At 41.1% G+C, this 15,319-nt stretch overlaps 1 protein-coding gene across 1 annotated transcript in view; it reads right to left on the bottom strand.

Annotated features, from left to right (window-relative positions):
- Positions 1–83: 83 nt before the first annotated feature.
- Positions 84–15,319, bottom strand: part of rbpjb (recombination signal binding protein for immunoglobulin kappa J region b) — a 50,380-nt gene continuing 35,144 nt past the window's right edge. The window contains exons 3-11 of the mRNA XM_015011465.2: positions 14,992–15,087; positions 12,130–12,295; positions 11,538–11,712; positions 10,012–10,149; positions 9,712–9,824; positions 8,171–8,311; positions 7,936–8,091; positions 7,730–7,833; positions 84–5,513 (exon numbers count right to left, since the gene is read on the bottom strand). Of these exons, the coding sequence (XP_014866951.1) occupies positions 5,189–5,513; positions 7,730–7,833; positions 7,936–8,091; positions 8,171–8,311; positions 9,712–9,824; positions 10,012–10,149; positions 11,538–11,712; positions 12,130–12,295; positions 14,992–15,087 (1,414 nt within the window). The 3' untranslated portion in view covers positions 84–5,188. The remainder of the gene's footprint in view (positions 5,514–7,729; positions 7,834–7,935; positions 8,092–8,170; positions 8,312–9,711; positions 9,825–10,011; positions 10,150–11,537; positions 11,713–12,129; positions 12,296–14,991; positions 15,088–15,319) is intronic.

Here is a 15,319-nt window from a genome sequence, read left to right as displayed (position 1 = left end):
TACCCTTTTTAGCATCCATTCAGAGTAAAAGCAATAAAATGATTTTAAAAAATATATACTTTCACTGACTAAAAACATTCACATTTCGTCACTTTTTAAATTCTCATTTTATTCCAATATTGCAAGATTTTTTTCTTGGTTTTTTTGTTGTTTTTTTTTTTTCCTTTCTTCTTTTAATGACATACAGTTTTGAGCATGATCTGGAGCTGCAATATGTACAAAAACAAACTAACATATGTTATTACAAAAGAAAAACAAAAAAAAAAATTAAAATAAAAAACAAAACAAACGTCCCCTTTGTTTTGACGTTATTGCTAAATGTTACAAACGGCACAGGTTTCTACCATCAGACACCCTTTGAGCACTGAGTATATACTACCACATGACACCTCTGCTTACCATTTTACTAGAATAATACACAGATAACAGTGAGAGTAGCGGGAGATGAAGACGAGGAGGAGATGAAGACAAAGAAAGGGCGGTACAGGTAAGCATCGACAATAGAGGAAAAAAAAAAGTGAGAAATCTTCAAATGCACAATGGAAGATAAAAACAAAAACATTAAAAACAAATGGAGGATGAAATGTGTGAGAAGAAGTAGAAAGTTTAGCGCTCTGTAGTGCAAACAGCCAAATAGTCTAAAAGGAGAAGTAAGGCTGAGTGCGACAGAGAAAGGGCTCCACACTCCGTTTTATTCGTTTAAAGCTGCCTCTCACTCTGCCCTGTTTTTTTTTTTTTGTTTTGTTTTATTTTTTTGTTTTTTTTTGTTTTGTTTAGCAGTGCATGAAAACTACATTATTATAAAAAGACATTTGGCATATTAAGAAGATACATACATTGTTCAGAGCTCATAAAAACACATCCACACAGAACAGCTGCTTTTTTCTTTTTTGTGTGTTTTTGGTAGTGTAAAATAAAAATAAAAAAAACACGACAAGGACGCACGGAGAGGGACAAAAAGACACGAAAGCAAACGAGGAGAGACAGAGAGGCGGTGTTTTCCCTCTTGTGAAGGTTCATATCAACACAACGTGTATTGAGAAGGCATGTAACATCTTTTTTTTTTTTTTTCCCCCCCACAGTATGTTCCCCCTTCTTTTTTGAGTTAGCACATTCTGAAAACAGAAAACCCAGTAAATTAACTCGGATTGTCTAAGGCGACGGATTTGTTGAGAGCAAGAGCCGCCATTTTTGTTTTCTTAGTGAATCTGAAAGCTGCTCCAGATGGCGCGGTTTGCTTCGAGGCGGCAACACGTAAACAAATATTTAATCTTAGAAGACGGGGGAAGGTAAAAGATAATAATAATAATAAAAATTACAGTTAAGATTTGGTGACCTGCATCCTGCAGAGTAAAGGGAAGCGCCGTTTGGATGCTACTCCGCTGCTGCAGCACTTATTTTTATCTATTTATTTTCTAAGTTTAAAGTCATTCCAGGAAGTGGCGTACTTTAAGGGAAACTATAGAGGCAGCACGGGCAATAATGCACTTTTTTTTTTCTCCATCTTTTTTTTTTGTTGAAAATTTGACGTAAGACAACGGGAGACTTTGTACCAATAATTTAAAAAATATCAATATTACAATATAAAACATTTTACATTAATAACAAACATGATGGATAAGAACAGGGCATAACTTAACTCATCGTTTCTTTTCTGCGCTTTTTTTTATACATTAAAGGGGGGGTGGAACGAATCCTTTTCTGTTCCTGTTTCAAGGTGTAACAAAGTTATGAAACACTTCATTGAGCAGACATTCAAGTTACAGTGCTGTTCTCGTTTTGTATTGCCTTTGAATGTCTCCCCACAAGCTAGAAGTTTTTTTTTTTTTTTTGGATCTGGTGGAAGACCGGAAGCTCAATTTTTTTTTTCTTTTAAATGGACCGAATCAGTATTCGGTCACAGTGACGACATTACGGCACTAGCACGCTTTAAGGAACTTGCTGGCTGGTGAACTAGTGCTCAGGCGAATGAGAACACAAAACCACGACAATGAAATGACCTGTACAATATTGCTGTTATGTTCAGAAATGCACGTTTTCGTTTTAAATACACATTTAAAAAGGCCTTGTTTTTTGTTGGGTTTTTTTCTTTGCTCCCAAAGGCGGTGACGTCACCGCCGGCGCGATGAACCACAGGGTAATTTAGACAGAACAGAAAGCTGAGAGGGGCTTACAGCAGTCACGATGTAGGCATGGACAGAGTTTAGATTAAAAATAAAAAATAAAATAAAAGTTTTCAATTCACACAAAAAGAAGGCGATTTCCTTCACTTAAAAAAAAAACAAAACAAAAAAAAAAACACATTTGGCTGGAAACCTTTCTATTCCAGAAAACGCGTACAGCTATGGAGTGCAAACAAAGGCATCAGTCTCTGTTACGAGTTCAAAAGCACAGCATTTTCCCACCTTACAGTTTCTGCACAAGTCTTTAGGTTCAGTAGTGACCCACCTGCTGCTACACACCGACAGTCAGCTGGCTGAAAGGTCATTTTATTGTCCATCGCTTACAAGAAAGCACATCTGCTGAGGGAGTACAAGTAGTAGCTACAAAGCTAGTTAGCCGTTTTTTTTGTGTTTTAAGATAAAAAAAAATATAATGCCAAAAGGAATTATGTTTGTTGATTTGAGTGCTTGGAGCCTACAATTTAATTTATTTCTATTTTATTTTGTATTTTTGCTCTCAAGTCTATGCAACAAAATCAAATTGGAAAGAAACAAACAAACAAACAAAAAATGCTACAGCGTTTTTTTCCCCAAAGATTTTACCATCTACCATTAAACTAAAATTTTCATATCTGTTATAAGTTGAGCTATAAAGTAATGTCATAATACTGCCAACATGCTTCTTCTGACTGGCAGTAATTTTAATATTTAATCACCAAAAATAAAATAAAATATAAAAAATACCAATGGAAACCAGCAAATATAAGAAGGGCTTGGCTGTTGTAAAATCTGCTTTAGAAAAGGCAAAGAAATTCTTTAAGTAGACTTTTTTATTATTATTATTTTTACTTAAGCTCTGAACATTGTCTCTTTATCGGTTAGCAGATCTCATTTCAAAACAGATGAAACATGTTAAACTTAAACATGTATGAAACATTTTGGGCCTTACCTGTAAAAATTAACTACTGGTCACATCTATGTCAAATTCCAAAACTAATTTTGAGCATTAATATAGAGCAAATGGTGTAAATAAGGGGGGGAAAGTTGCATTTTCAGACCAGAAAAACACACAAAGAAGAATTTTATGTTCACTTTTAACCAGCAGAGTTGGGAAGAGTTGAGAATTCAATATGTGGTGGGAAAACCTGGCATTTTGCTCTTGTGGATCAGTACCTTAAGAAGTAAAACAAGACATGGCGACGTTTGAATTCTTGAATAGAAAGGCTTTCGTTCAGGCGTAGAAGCAGATAAAGCCAATTATTCCAGCTGGCGTTCTTCCCGTTTTAAATGGGAGTAAATTTAAAGTCTTTTTGTAAATATTGTGACCTTCTTATTTCCCCCCCCCCCCCTCAAGGTTATCGCACCGGTCCATGCCTACTTGGGAGAGATTGTCCCAACCGTGGCAGCAGAAGAACACTATTGAAACGAAAACAGAAGAGCAGGGATCTTTGTGTTTGTACACTACAAAAAAAAAAAAAGAAAACAAAAACAGGAAGGCTTCAGAAGAAGGAGGCTGCTTTTGCAGGCAGGGTGAAGCCGCAGCGATGAGCTCAGAGACAGCGGAGCTCCTGTGATAAGCAGCGAGGCATTAGTTTGTGCTACGCACAGCTTCTTCCAAGGTGAGTAAACAGCATATAAGAAAAAGGTGAACTCTTTTCCTTTTCCCCCCCCCCGTCGTTTTGCAGTAAGGCCACATCGAATTGAAAAAGTGTCCATCGTTTTGTGTGTGTGTTTTTTTTCTTTTCCTTCTTCTTTTTGGAAAACTACCGGATATAAGCAGAGCACGTGCTGGAAGACGCCTCGCCGGGTGCAGTGAGCAACAGATATTAGATATGTGACTGGTCTGACTGTGTGCACAGTAAGAATATACAGTACTAAGGCTTACTAACGCTTATTACATTGAGTTTGACTTGTTTTTGTAACCAAGAAAGTCTTTGTTTCTCCTTCCTTTTTTTTTTTTCTTCCTTTCTCCACATATTCTGCAGATGTTGCTATGGCTCCATGTGAGATGTACTGAAGCGTTTGCGTTCCAGGAGACGCGGCGAGCACGCAGAGTATTGCAGGCAAGGCAAAAGGCGTTGCTTAAAGCTTTTTCTTTTTAAAGACTTCATAAAAACCAAAAAGGATAAAAAATATAGGCCCCTCTGAGGTCGTCCTCCCCCCCCCCAATAAAAACAAACATAATAAAAACCAACCTTCGCTTATGTGAATAAACAAACCCAGACTTCAGATTTTGTTTTTTTTGTTTTCTCCCCCCGCCCAAAAGAAGACGTATCAAAAAAACAAAACAAAACAAAAAAAAAAAAAAAACAATCCAAAGACTGAGAAGCAGACGTTTGTTGTAAGGTCACATTAACATAAAAGGTTTGGGAGTTTGGACCTCAAACAGGGGGCAGAGGGGGAGGGGAAACAAAGCCCAAAAGCTCAGAGAAGGAATAGAAACTATTTGGTAACAAAAGTGTACTATATGTTTAATACAAAAAAAGGTATGGAGAAAAATGTACCTTTACTAAAGCTTATACAAGATCCTTGGTCCATAAAAACTATGTTATCGTCACGTTTTTGTGTGTCCCTCTGCGTCCTGCAACAACAACAATACGCCCAGCCGATGCGCGTGGGAGCTGATCAGCGTGAATCCAGGCGGGCCGACGGCGGGCCGATCCGTTCAGGTTGTGGTCGGCGTTGCGTTCAGGGTGGATGTATTGTTGTCGTCGTCGTTTCTCACAGCTGAAGGAAGGTGCTGGTGCTCTGAGCCTGCAGGAACGTCACTCGTTCCAAACACCGGGATTAAATAGGCAGGTCCCTAAATTAACCGCGGGGTCGTCACACGGAGCTCTTCTGCTTATTCCCATTGGCCGACACCGTCGGTGATGTCGCTCCTTCAGTTTTTGCTCCTTTCGTTTGTATCCCAAGCTAAAACACGCAGCACTCTACGACGAGTCAAGAGTTTGGGTTTGATTCCTATAGTCTTTCATGTAATATACCCCAAGGTGTGTTTCGCTCTCAAGGCATACTGTGTGTGTGCGTTAGGACACCACGGCGGCGGCGGAGGACGAGGACGTGACCCCGGCGCCGGGGGTGCTGCTGGGGCCGTAGACGCCGGGGGCGGCGGCCTCCTGGCCGCTGTTGCTGTGCAGGCTGGCGTTGCCGGCCCGCAGGATGGCGCCGGCGGCGCTGCAGTGCGGCCTCGGGCCGGGCTCGGGCGTGTAGGTGAAGGTCAGCGTGGTGGAGTAGATGATGCCGTCGTTCCTCACCAGCGTGACGGGGACCTGGACGGGCTGCCGCACCCAGCGCCAGCCCTCGCGGAAGGCCGAGATGTCGGGCACCACGCACAGCATGCTCTCCGCACACCTGCAGGTTGCGCACAACAGGGAATACGTTAGCAGTTATGGCCCCACCCGACGAACGCGACCCGAAATCCGGGTTGTTTTGCTCGTGTTCGTGTCCGGGTCAGGCTTCTGTGTCGCGTTTCGTAGAGCTGCGGCTTACACTTTATTTAATGCAGCCTCAACTTGCTTTTAAAAGTGTTACACAAATAAATTTGACATTAGCATTGACATTATGTCGAAATTTTCCCCTTACGATATGGTATTTTATTCTGTACTCCACTTTATAGTCTTTGTGTGAGTCTATTTGCTCATGTTGCCTGACGTTTTGCTGCTGTTGCACAGAAATTTCCCCTATTTCAATACAATAAAGCAAATTTCTATTGTATCAGTTATTCTGATCATTAATTAATTTGATGAGTGGTGCATTTTACTGATTTTTCATTTAACCCTTTTTTTTTAGACAATGTTAGAAATATATTAAAATAAACAAATATTTCAACTCCTTTTTGAAAACAAAAACACAAACATTTTATTGCCTAAGATGCAGTAACAGCATTCCTTTGGTGAATTTGAACCAGGAGAAGCTGGAAGTGCAGCTTGAGGAGTTTTGGCTAAAACATATTTAAAGGCAGACGTATACAGCAAAATGTGGGCTAATTACTGCTCCAAATTTATTTATTTCAGCAAACTACCTTATTTTCTGAGTCTGTATGCTCCAGCTAATGATTGATTGCTAAATTAGCTGCCGATTATTTCAATAACCGGTTCATCATTTCAGCCTTAAATATACTCTGCACAGAGAAAAAACCAAGCGAGAACGCGTGTTGTGTTGATCCACTTATTACAGTCTAACCAGAGGAGCAGATGGGTTAACCCGCTGAGAAAATAAATAAAATAAGGTGGAGACGTTCATCAGACTGTAACGAGCGCAGCGCACGCGGCCTCGCCCAGCTCCGCTCCCGTCAATCGCACGTCCCAGACGATTTGCACTCCACTCACCCTGCGGCCACAACAAGCGACAAAATGGAACCGGAAGAGGTTCAGCAAAAGCTGAAAACGGGAGCATTTACACCGCTAACTCAACTTATGGTCTAAATACGAAAGCAGTGAAATCTTAATTGAAATAATATGCTGGGCTTACTTTGGGCTCGGGCCTATAGTTCAAGTTAAGCAGTCGAGTCAGGCTGACTCTAAACTAAAATATGTGACTTCGTGAACAGAATGCAAAAAGATAGCAAACGATCCAGGGTTCCTTCACATCTTCATCCAGACTTTTTCCACCACTAGAGAAAATTAGTTAGTTTCTTAGTGACGCAAAAAGGAGAAAATGGAAAATATTTGACACTAATATGCAAAACGGACTGCTTTCTTTTCCTATATTTTCACAGAAAGGCATCTCCAGAGTAACTCCCCCCACATTAATGATTTACTCTCAGTGAAAAACACCAGCCCCCCAAATGGTGTTCAAAGAGCCACATCGTGTCCTTTCTCCGTAAATCTGAACTTACGTAAGAGGCTGAAAGTCCCGAGGGAGATTAAAGGTCTGTCGAAGAGCGACGTCGGGTCATTATTCTGGTATTTCTGAGGCTTTCGCAAGTGAAATGGAGCAGCAGACATGTGACTCAGTGCTACTCTTCATTATGGATATATTTATTTCGCTGCCTGATGGAGGCGTCTTTCAGTGACGTTCTCAGTCTGTTTGAAGCTTATATTTCACTTAAAGGACTCCAAAGAAAGTCTTTTGCCCAAGTTACATATTTCTTCTGTTTCTGCTTCTATGCTACACTTTAATATTTCAGATCATTCAATACATTTTAATACCATGCACTAAGTAAATACAAGACAGTTTTCAAAATCATGATTGGATTTACAGAGAAATCCATCCAGACCACACCGCGTTGATCCTGTGTGAACATATAATCGCTTCCTTTTTAAATCATGAATTAACCAAGATTAAAACATTTTTTGTCTTTTTTTGGTTTCGTATCACTGTCACGCTCAGGACAGAAAACTAGCAAACTAACAGAACCCTAAAAAGACTTAAAAAAGAACCTGTAAAACAACACGAAGCAGGCAAACCACAGCATCCACAAACTTTCCATCATTATAATCCAACAATAGAAGGTAAAAATATTTTTTTGCCACAGTGTCGTCTTTTTGTTTTATGCAGATATTCTTACAAAAAAAAAAAAAAAAAGGGGGGGGGAATTTTCTTTCTTTACAAAAGCAGCAACTGACCTGTACATGGTTTCAGCCTCGACATCGCCGAACCAAACCCGCAGATTTGGCGTGAAGTTCTGCCCCGTCAGCTCCAGCATGGCGACGTCCCCACCGCCGTTGAGCTGCAGGGGGCGGACAAGACCAGACGAGTTCAAACACGTGAACCGAGCGTCGCCGCGAAGACGTTCGCGCCGAGAAAACGCCGCACGCCGCGCCGAGGCTACCTGTAAGCTCTCTACCACAGGCACAGGGGTGACGGGTGAGTGGACGGGGCCCATGCCCTCGTAGAACGTGTACTCTGCCTTGTCCGTGCTGATGATTGTCCAGGAGGCGCCGTCGTTGATCATCTCCTTGTTTGGTTCCTTTGGGCATGGAGTGGCCTGGCATGGAGGGAGGAGGAAGGTCAATGGGGATTCGAGAGAGCTACACATTGTATGCAGAGGAAATGGTGGCACAGACTTGAAACTGGATGATCCTTTCTTGGGAAAGGCACAGGTACATGCGCTCCGTGTCCTTCAGGTAGAAGGCACACTTGTGCAGCTGGGAAACCGGGTCGTCGGCGTCCAGCAGGGCCGTCTGCTTGTCGACTTTTCGAATGATCTCGTAGGAAAACAAACGGAAAGGAGCAGATAAGCCGAGCGAGGGATGGATGTTATGATAAAGCAGAGGGTTGGACGGGGAAGACAAGAGATCGAGATCGACGAAAAAGGACAACAAAGACATGTAGGAAGAAATAAAGGATTACTTTTTGATTGCAAAAGTATTCACACACTGGTTAAAGTTTTATAACTGCTTGTCAAACTGCAACAAGAGTTGAATGTGTTTTATTAGGATTTTCTGTGATGAACCAACAAAACGTTGATCATAATTGTGAAAAGAAAGGAAAACAATATAAAACTTTTACTTTTTGGTGTGTTTGTATTCTGTCCCAGTCAATTACTTGCCAAAAAATAAAAAATAAAAACTTCTGCAATTTTAGCTACAAGCAATTTGAAACCCAAACTGTCAGTTTTGAGGATCTAGAGACTGAGATCCTCATCAGTTCTTCCAAAAAAAAAAAAAAAAAAGCTCAAACTCAGACTACATGAAGAGTGTCTGAATATTTCCTAAAGGCATTAGTTCTTGACTTTGACTAGGCCATTCTAACACCATTTTGCTGCATCTCTGCCTGAAAGCTGGTGATGGTTGTCCTGCTGAACAACCATCTAATGGTTGCACTTGATTTTATTTAGGGGCATCAGAACATAGGGGACTTGTATACAAATGCAGGGCACACTTTTCAGGTTTTTATTAGAAAAACATTTTGCAAACCATGTAAAGTTTCCTTCCACATGACAACTACACACTACTATGTGTTGTTCTATCATAAAACTCTGAAAATGAACCGAAGTTTGTGGAGTTAATGTGACAAAATTGGAAAAAAGTACAAAAGGAACAAATACTTTTGAAAGGCAATGTAGGTCAGAAGAAAACGAGGTTAACAAACATATAAATAGATGGAAGAAAAGACTAAATGTCAGTTTGCCGCTCAGAAGAACATGAGTCATGGAATGAGTGAAGAAAAACAAGGCTGACTTTGTCTAAGAATGATTATTTGAACAAAGTAAAAGTCCAACGTTTATGAAGACGGGGGAGAAATAAACTCCTTTTGTGCCAGAAGAGAAGAAGATTGACAGCTCTGTGCAGCCTGCTAATTAAAGAACAATGAGAAGATCTAGTTTCCTCACAGTGCAAAACAAAGACGGGGTAAAAACTGTTTGCAAATATATATATATATATATATATATATATATATATATATGGAAGAAAATGGCATGATTTTGTGGGTACTGGCAGTCTGGTTTTGACATGTTTGGACAGAGGCAGGACGGCAGCATCACTCAGACTCTGAGTGTTGGCGGAGGAGCAGCAAAATGTTCGCCTGTTTCTGCTGCAGTTTGCCGCTTCTAATGTTTTCCCCTGATCTCAATCAATCATTTATCATCATTATTTATTTTTACCAGTCTGGGCAGCGCCATGCCGGTGACCGAGCACACCAGCTTGACCGTCTGGCCGTAGTGGATGTAACCGTCTCTCACAGTGAACTCCTCTCCTTCTGACTCCTCGTCATCCACTGGAAACGCAAAGAAACGACCAATCAGAGCCGCCGCTTCACGTTCCCCACACACACACACACACACACACACACACACACACACACACACCCACGCACACACACACACACACACACTCGCCACCAGTCAGTCACTTCAGCTCATCTCTCAGTCACACGTCGTCGCGTTTGGGTGAGGGCGACTCACACAGGTGGATGTAAAAAGCCCCCCACTGCTGGGAACTGGCGTGGAAGTTGCCCCCCTCCACGTGCAGGTAGCGCGTGCTGACCGTTTGGGAGCGCAGTCGGTTGAACAGCGCCACCTTGGTCCCTGATGCGATGCACACTGCGGGCGAGAACAGACAGGCTTACGTAAGGAGAGCACGGCCTGCTGCGCACCGGGCGACGAGAGGTGTAAACACAGCCAGGCGACAGACACTGTAGATTTAACTATGCTGCCCCCTGGTGGGCAAACTAACTTACTTTTTTTTCCCTAATTATTATTATTATAATTTTTTTATGATAAATTTTAGTTTGAATTCCCATACTTTTAACTTGAATTTAAAAGTGCAAAATGCGGGACTTTTAATGGGGGAAAACATTCCAAAAGCAACCAATGAGGGTTCAGATAATAAAAACTCAATGAAAATTTTAAATAAAAGCACAAGTAATAGACTTAAATGTGCAATCATTGGTAATTTTTTTTAAGAGGAGAAAATTAAGAAGAAATTAGAATTCTAACTTTTTTCCTTAAGAATAATTTTTCTTCATAAACATCAGCAGTCCAAACAGACGCACATGCGCTGATGGGAAGATTTACGACTCTACTTTGTTAAGACTGTTGAAACAATCCGCCCAAACAGGTTCCAGACAATTAACGGTGCCACAAGCCTGGGGGAAAGTCTGGTCTGAACACAGTGCTGGTCGCGAATGCCAGTGAAAAGCAGTAAAACCTTTCTGCTAGAAAGAGGAGCTTGTCTTTACACTGGAAAAGCTCTGAGGCACTAAAATCATCGACAGGAAACGATGTTGAAGGTGTAAATTTAAACTCAAGTGTTTGCATTTTTACAGAGTTAAAATGTCAAGAAAGTAATGGAACAAAGTTTTTCCCCCTCATTTGAAATCCTTGCTGGGTGTTAAAATACTGCACTGCTGTTAGAATTATGCACCTAATAACATATTTTAATGCTTTTATTTGTATTTGGCAGGGTTTCCTACTTAATAACTCAAATAAATATGAGCAGAAGAGACAATGTTTCATTTTGCTCCTTAGTAGAATAAAATATTGAATAATTTTATCTTTATTAGACAAATTTAAATCAATTTTGTTCAAACTATTTGGCTCCAAAACATTTAATCTTCTCAGATAAAACTTACTTTGGGGCACATTGTCTTAGGAAATGGATGACAGTATTTGCATTCTGCAGTTTTCCAAGTTTGCAGAGCTGCAGAGTAATATTTTGAGTTAAAAGCAGTGAAAAGGACATTTATAAAGATAAAAATCTAACCAAAAAAGGACAAAACAAGCTCTAGAAACATGGAGAGCATCTCTACAAAAAAACATTTTCTTCAGTCTGTAGGAGAAATCCTAAAAAACAAACGAGGTGCTGACTTGTTTTTGCTAGAAAAGTAAAATATATTTTTTCACCAACACAGATTCGACGATTGTGCTCCATCTGTGAACCGACAGCAAAGACAAAGACACACCAAAAAGAGGAAGCTCGTCCAACTCACGGTCAGCGTTTTTGAGGGACTGCTTCTTTTTGGAGGGCTTGGAGATGACTTTGATCCTCTTGCTGAGGAAGACGCCAATGTCTGCGCTGTTGCCGTAGAACATCTTGACGGACAACATGAAGTGCTTTCTCTTGTCGGAGTCGGATATGTACAAGGTTTTGGCTGTGCAATAATTCTGAGGAGAAATAGTGAATCGCTCGATTATTTTTGCTCAAAATGCAAAGTGAGCTGACAGGTCAGCGTCAGATTTATGCTTTCGCGTTCATTTATCTGCCGCCGGATGTTTAGATAAATCCACTGAAAACTCATATCTAATGTTTGTTTGAACTGTTGTTCTGAACTTACTCAGAATCTCCTTTAATCTAATCGGCTGCAAAAGTGAGTGAATCCACAGTTCCTCTTAGCATCTTCATTGGACTTTCTTCTAAGTCTAAATATTGGTTAATCCAATAAGGCTGTCAGCTTGTGAAGGCTCCAATTTGTCATGAGTCCTTCATTTCAGCTTGCATATATAAGGTGCACACTGTGCGAATTTGGAGGAATCCAGAGTAAACACTTTCTTCTCCCGAGCGTCGTTTTGTGTAGTTTGTACCTTTCCCTCTAGGTTGAGCTGTTGCATTTCTTGGTCGCTGTTGCCGATGCCGATGAAGGCACACGGCTGCGACTCGTGCTCGTTGCAGCCGTCTCTCTCCATCTGCTCCTTCTTTTTCTTCCAGCCGCTGCCCATCAGGTAGACGCAGGGAGGAGGGCAGAAGAACCTGGAAACAATGAGGCGTGTGGCATGTTTTTTTTTTTTGTTTTTTTTTTTTTACAAAGCAGCTCTGTTTCCAAGACAACCTTCTCTAAATATGATTTTGAGCTTTTAAGAATCAACATTTATTCACGTCTCGAATATAAAAATAATTATTTTAAGTCAAATACTTGGAATTTCGGTCAAATTAAACCAAATATTGTGCATCCTAATTCACACCAGTAGAGGGCAGTCTAGTGTCATCTCTCTCTTGCAGTGGAAAGAAAAGATCTGGTTCAATATTTTTATCTGCAACTTTATTTCAAAAGTTGTTGCACTTTGCGGTGCAGACACACACACGCACGCACACACACAAAAACAACTAAATTTCAAAATAAATTTTAGACATTTTAGTCCTGCACAAATAAACCGTCGAAAAAGAAAAAACGAGCTCATTACTGGACGAACTGGGTTCATGTGGAACTGGAGAGCAGGCTGTTTCGCAACTCCAGACTCCGTCTCTGTGGGTGTTTGTCTACTTTCACCTCCTATAAAAAGCACAGAAGAAGCGAGAAGCGGCGAGAAACGGGTGGGGGGGACTTTAAGGTTCTCCGTTCACCTCCACCCTTCAGGCACGTGTGTAAAAAAAAAAAAAAAACTGAAAGTGCCATGCAGAGAGGTGCAACCTGATAACAAAGCAGCATCCTGCAGAGTCCTGCTGGACAAAGACTATTATCTGAGGAATTCATCTTTTTCCAGCTCTTGGTGGTTGGCGTCCAACGTTTGATTTGCCAAGAGATAGGCGGCCTGATGAGATTGCAAGCAGTGTCGCAAGCAAAGCCAAAAAAACGGAGCGGAACCGCAGAGAGCAGCGGAATGAAGACGCGCAGCGTTTCGGGGGGGGGAAGGAGGCTATAAAAAGTTGCAGCGTGGGGTGGAAAGGTGAAGCGCAGCGTTACAGGAAGGATTTGAGGAAGAAGAGAAGAGTTCAAGAGAGCAGAGTTGAAGAAAAAGAGAAAAAAAAACAGGAGGTGTTGCATCAGCTGCTGATTGAAGTGCAGTTACATGTGTTGCATAGAAGATGAGTTGAAAAGTTTGACGGCAGCACAGGCTCTGCAGCTTAGATCCAACCAATGAAATTCCTCCCGATTTCCCAAAACATTCCCTCTGGAGGAGTTCGACTTCCAGCTCTAGCTGCCTTCAGCTCAATGCGTTTTCCATGCTCTCCGTCGAGACTGATCAGTGCAATACCTGAAGGAAAACGTTGCTTTGTTTGTGTTCATACAATAGTCGAGAGCCGGAGTTTGGGTCTCCAGTCCGTCACACGGCAACAATTGACGCTTTTACTTAAAAAAAAAATAAATAAATACTGGAAAATCGAGTTTGAAACGGTTTCGTTTAGGAGATTACGCAAACTGGAGCAGAAAACACCAAACCTGGATGTTGTACAAACTAATGTTTTTTTTTGTCATGTAACACACACATTCATTACACAAAGAGTGAAACATTCCAAGCTTTTATGTTCTGGTAGTTCTGATCACTCTGGCTGATCGATGAATCAGATTATCGCACCACAGTGCATACAGAAAACGACCCGCTTCTGGAAAGTCGGTTCAATTCTGTTTGTTTTGCTTGAATGACTGCATCAATGCAGCGTAGAACGGAGGCAATCGGCTGAAGTATGACGGGAGGAAACACGAGCTGCTCTGAATGAGCCGGGTAGACGTTTGCATTGTCTGTCACAATAATCAATAAATCAATCAACTGCATGATAAATTAAGACAAACTCAATCATTTCCATTGGCACGATCTATCGTTTATATCTTTTCTCTTTCTTTCTGGATGATAAAAGTCTTCAGTTTGGTGCTTTTGGTCTAAGCTAAACATTTTTTTTTAAGGAAAACTTAAAACTTGTTTGGAGAGACGTCATAATTAATTTTATTTATTGTCTTGTTTATTTATTTTGGATATTTAAGATGTCTTCCACTTCCAGTGTTAAATGTTCTTTAGAATTGAAAGTTTATTGATCCTTGAGAATGTCTTCTTGCGTTATTAGCATGCCATTGTCATTGAATTGCACAAGAATGATCTCAAACCAACAGTATTATTGATTATCCCGATAACTCCTGGAACAATTTATGTGCAGACGAAAGCTTGTGCGCTAATTTTCTTTTGAGGTGGACAGAATTGGTTTTACACGCAAGCAACGGCCGACTGCCGATCTCTAAAAAATGAAGGAAATCAGGGGCGATTTATTGGTGCAGCCCTGATCGTATCCTTTCAAATACTGTGTCAAAGTATTCCTTTGTCAATTGCGAAAATGCATTTTTTGCAGCTCTACGTCCGAGTCAAAACCTTCACACTTATAGAGCTTTATTAGGCGTTTCATCTGCAACTTGGGAAAAACAAAACGTTTGGAAAAAAACAATAGATTTTTGTTCATGCCAAGAAACCCAGACGAGCCCACAGTGAGCTCAAACGCCACCCAGAAAAAATGGAGGTGCGAGTTTTGTTTTCAGCATCCCGAGGACGAACTAATCCATAACACCCAGTCTGTGTTAATCCCTCTAATGATCGCCTGCTCTTTTCAGAGACGTTGGGGGGGTTTTACATGGGTTTTGTTTTGCGATGGCTGCTTTCTCACGGCAGCGTGGCGTCCAAGTGCGATGATCGTTCAGAGAGAGAGAGAGAGACGAAGAGAGCCGACGTCGATCGGGGGCTCACCTTTTCTCATTGCCGTAGGATTTCTGTGCAACTTTTGCGTGCAGGATCATGACGGTTTGGTCGCCTCGCTCCTTTAGGTAATTCCTCATCGCTTCTCTGCAAAACAAAACAGAAACATTAAAGTTTTATCACCGACATACCTCGTCACTTGGAAAGTAAAGGTTTTTCGTTTGTTTTTGTGTTTTTTTCCTTTGGATTACAGTTGCAATGATTCATCAAAAAGCGTACAGGTTGAGAAGAAAAAAAACAACAACCCCGAAGCGAATGCACAAGTGTCACACGTGTAATCAGACTGAGGTGAGGAAATGCATACAGTGAACTCAGGATG

The sequence above is a fragment of the Poecilia mexicana genome, unplaced genomic scaffold (genome assembly GCF_051168715.1).
Source record: "Poecilia mexicana isolate PSO_F unplaced genomic scaffold, ASM5116871v1 scaffold_18, whole genome shotgun sequence".
NCBI classification, from domain to species: domain Eukaryota; kingdom Metazoa; phylum Chordata; class Actinopteri; order Cyprinodontiformes; family Poeciliidae; genus Poecilia; species Poecilia mexicana.
Note: the sequence above shows the minus strand (reverse complement) of the source record. Positions and strands in the feature narration are given on the sequence as shown.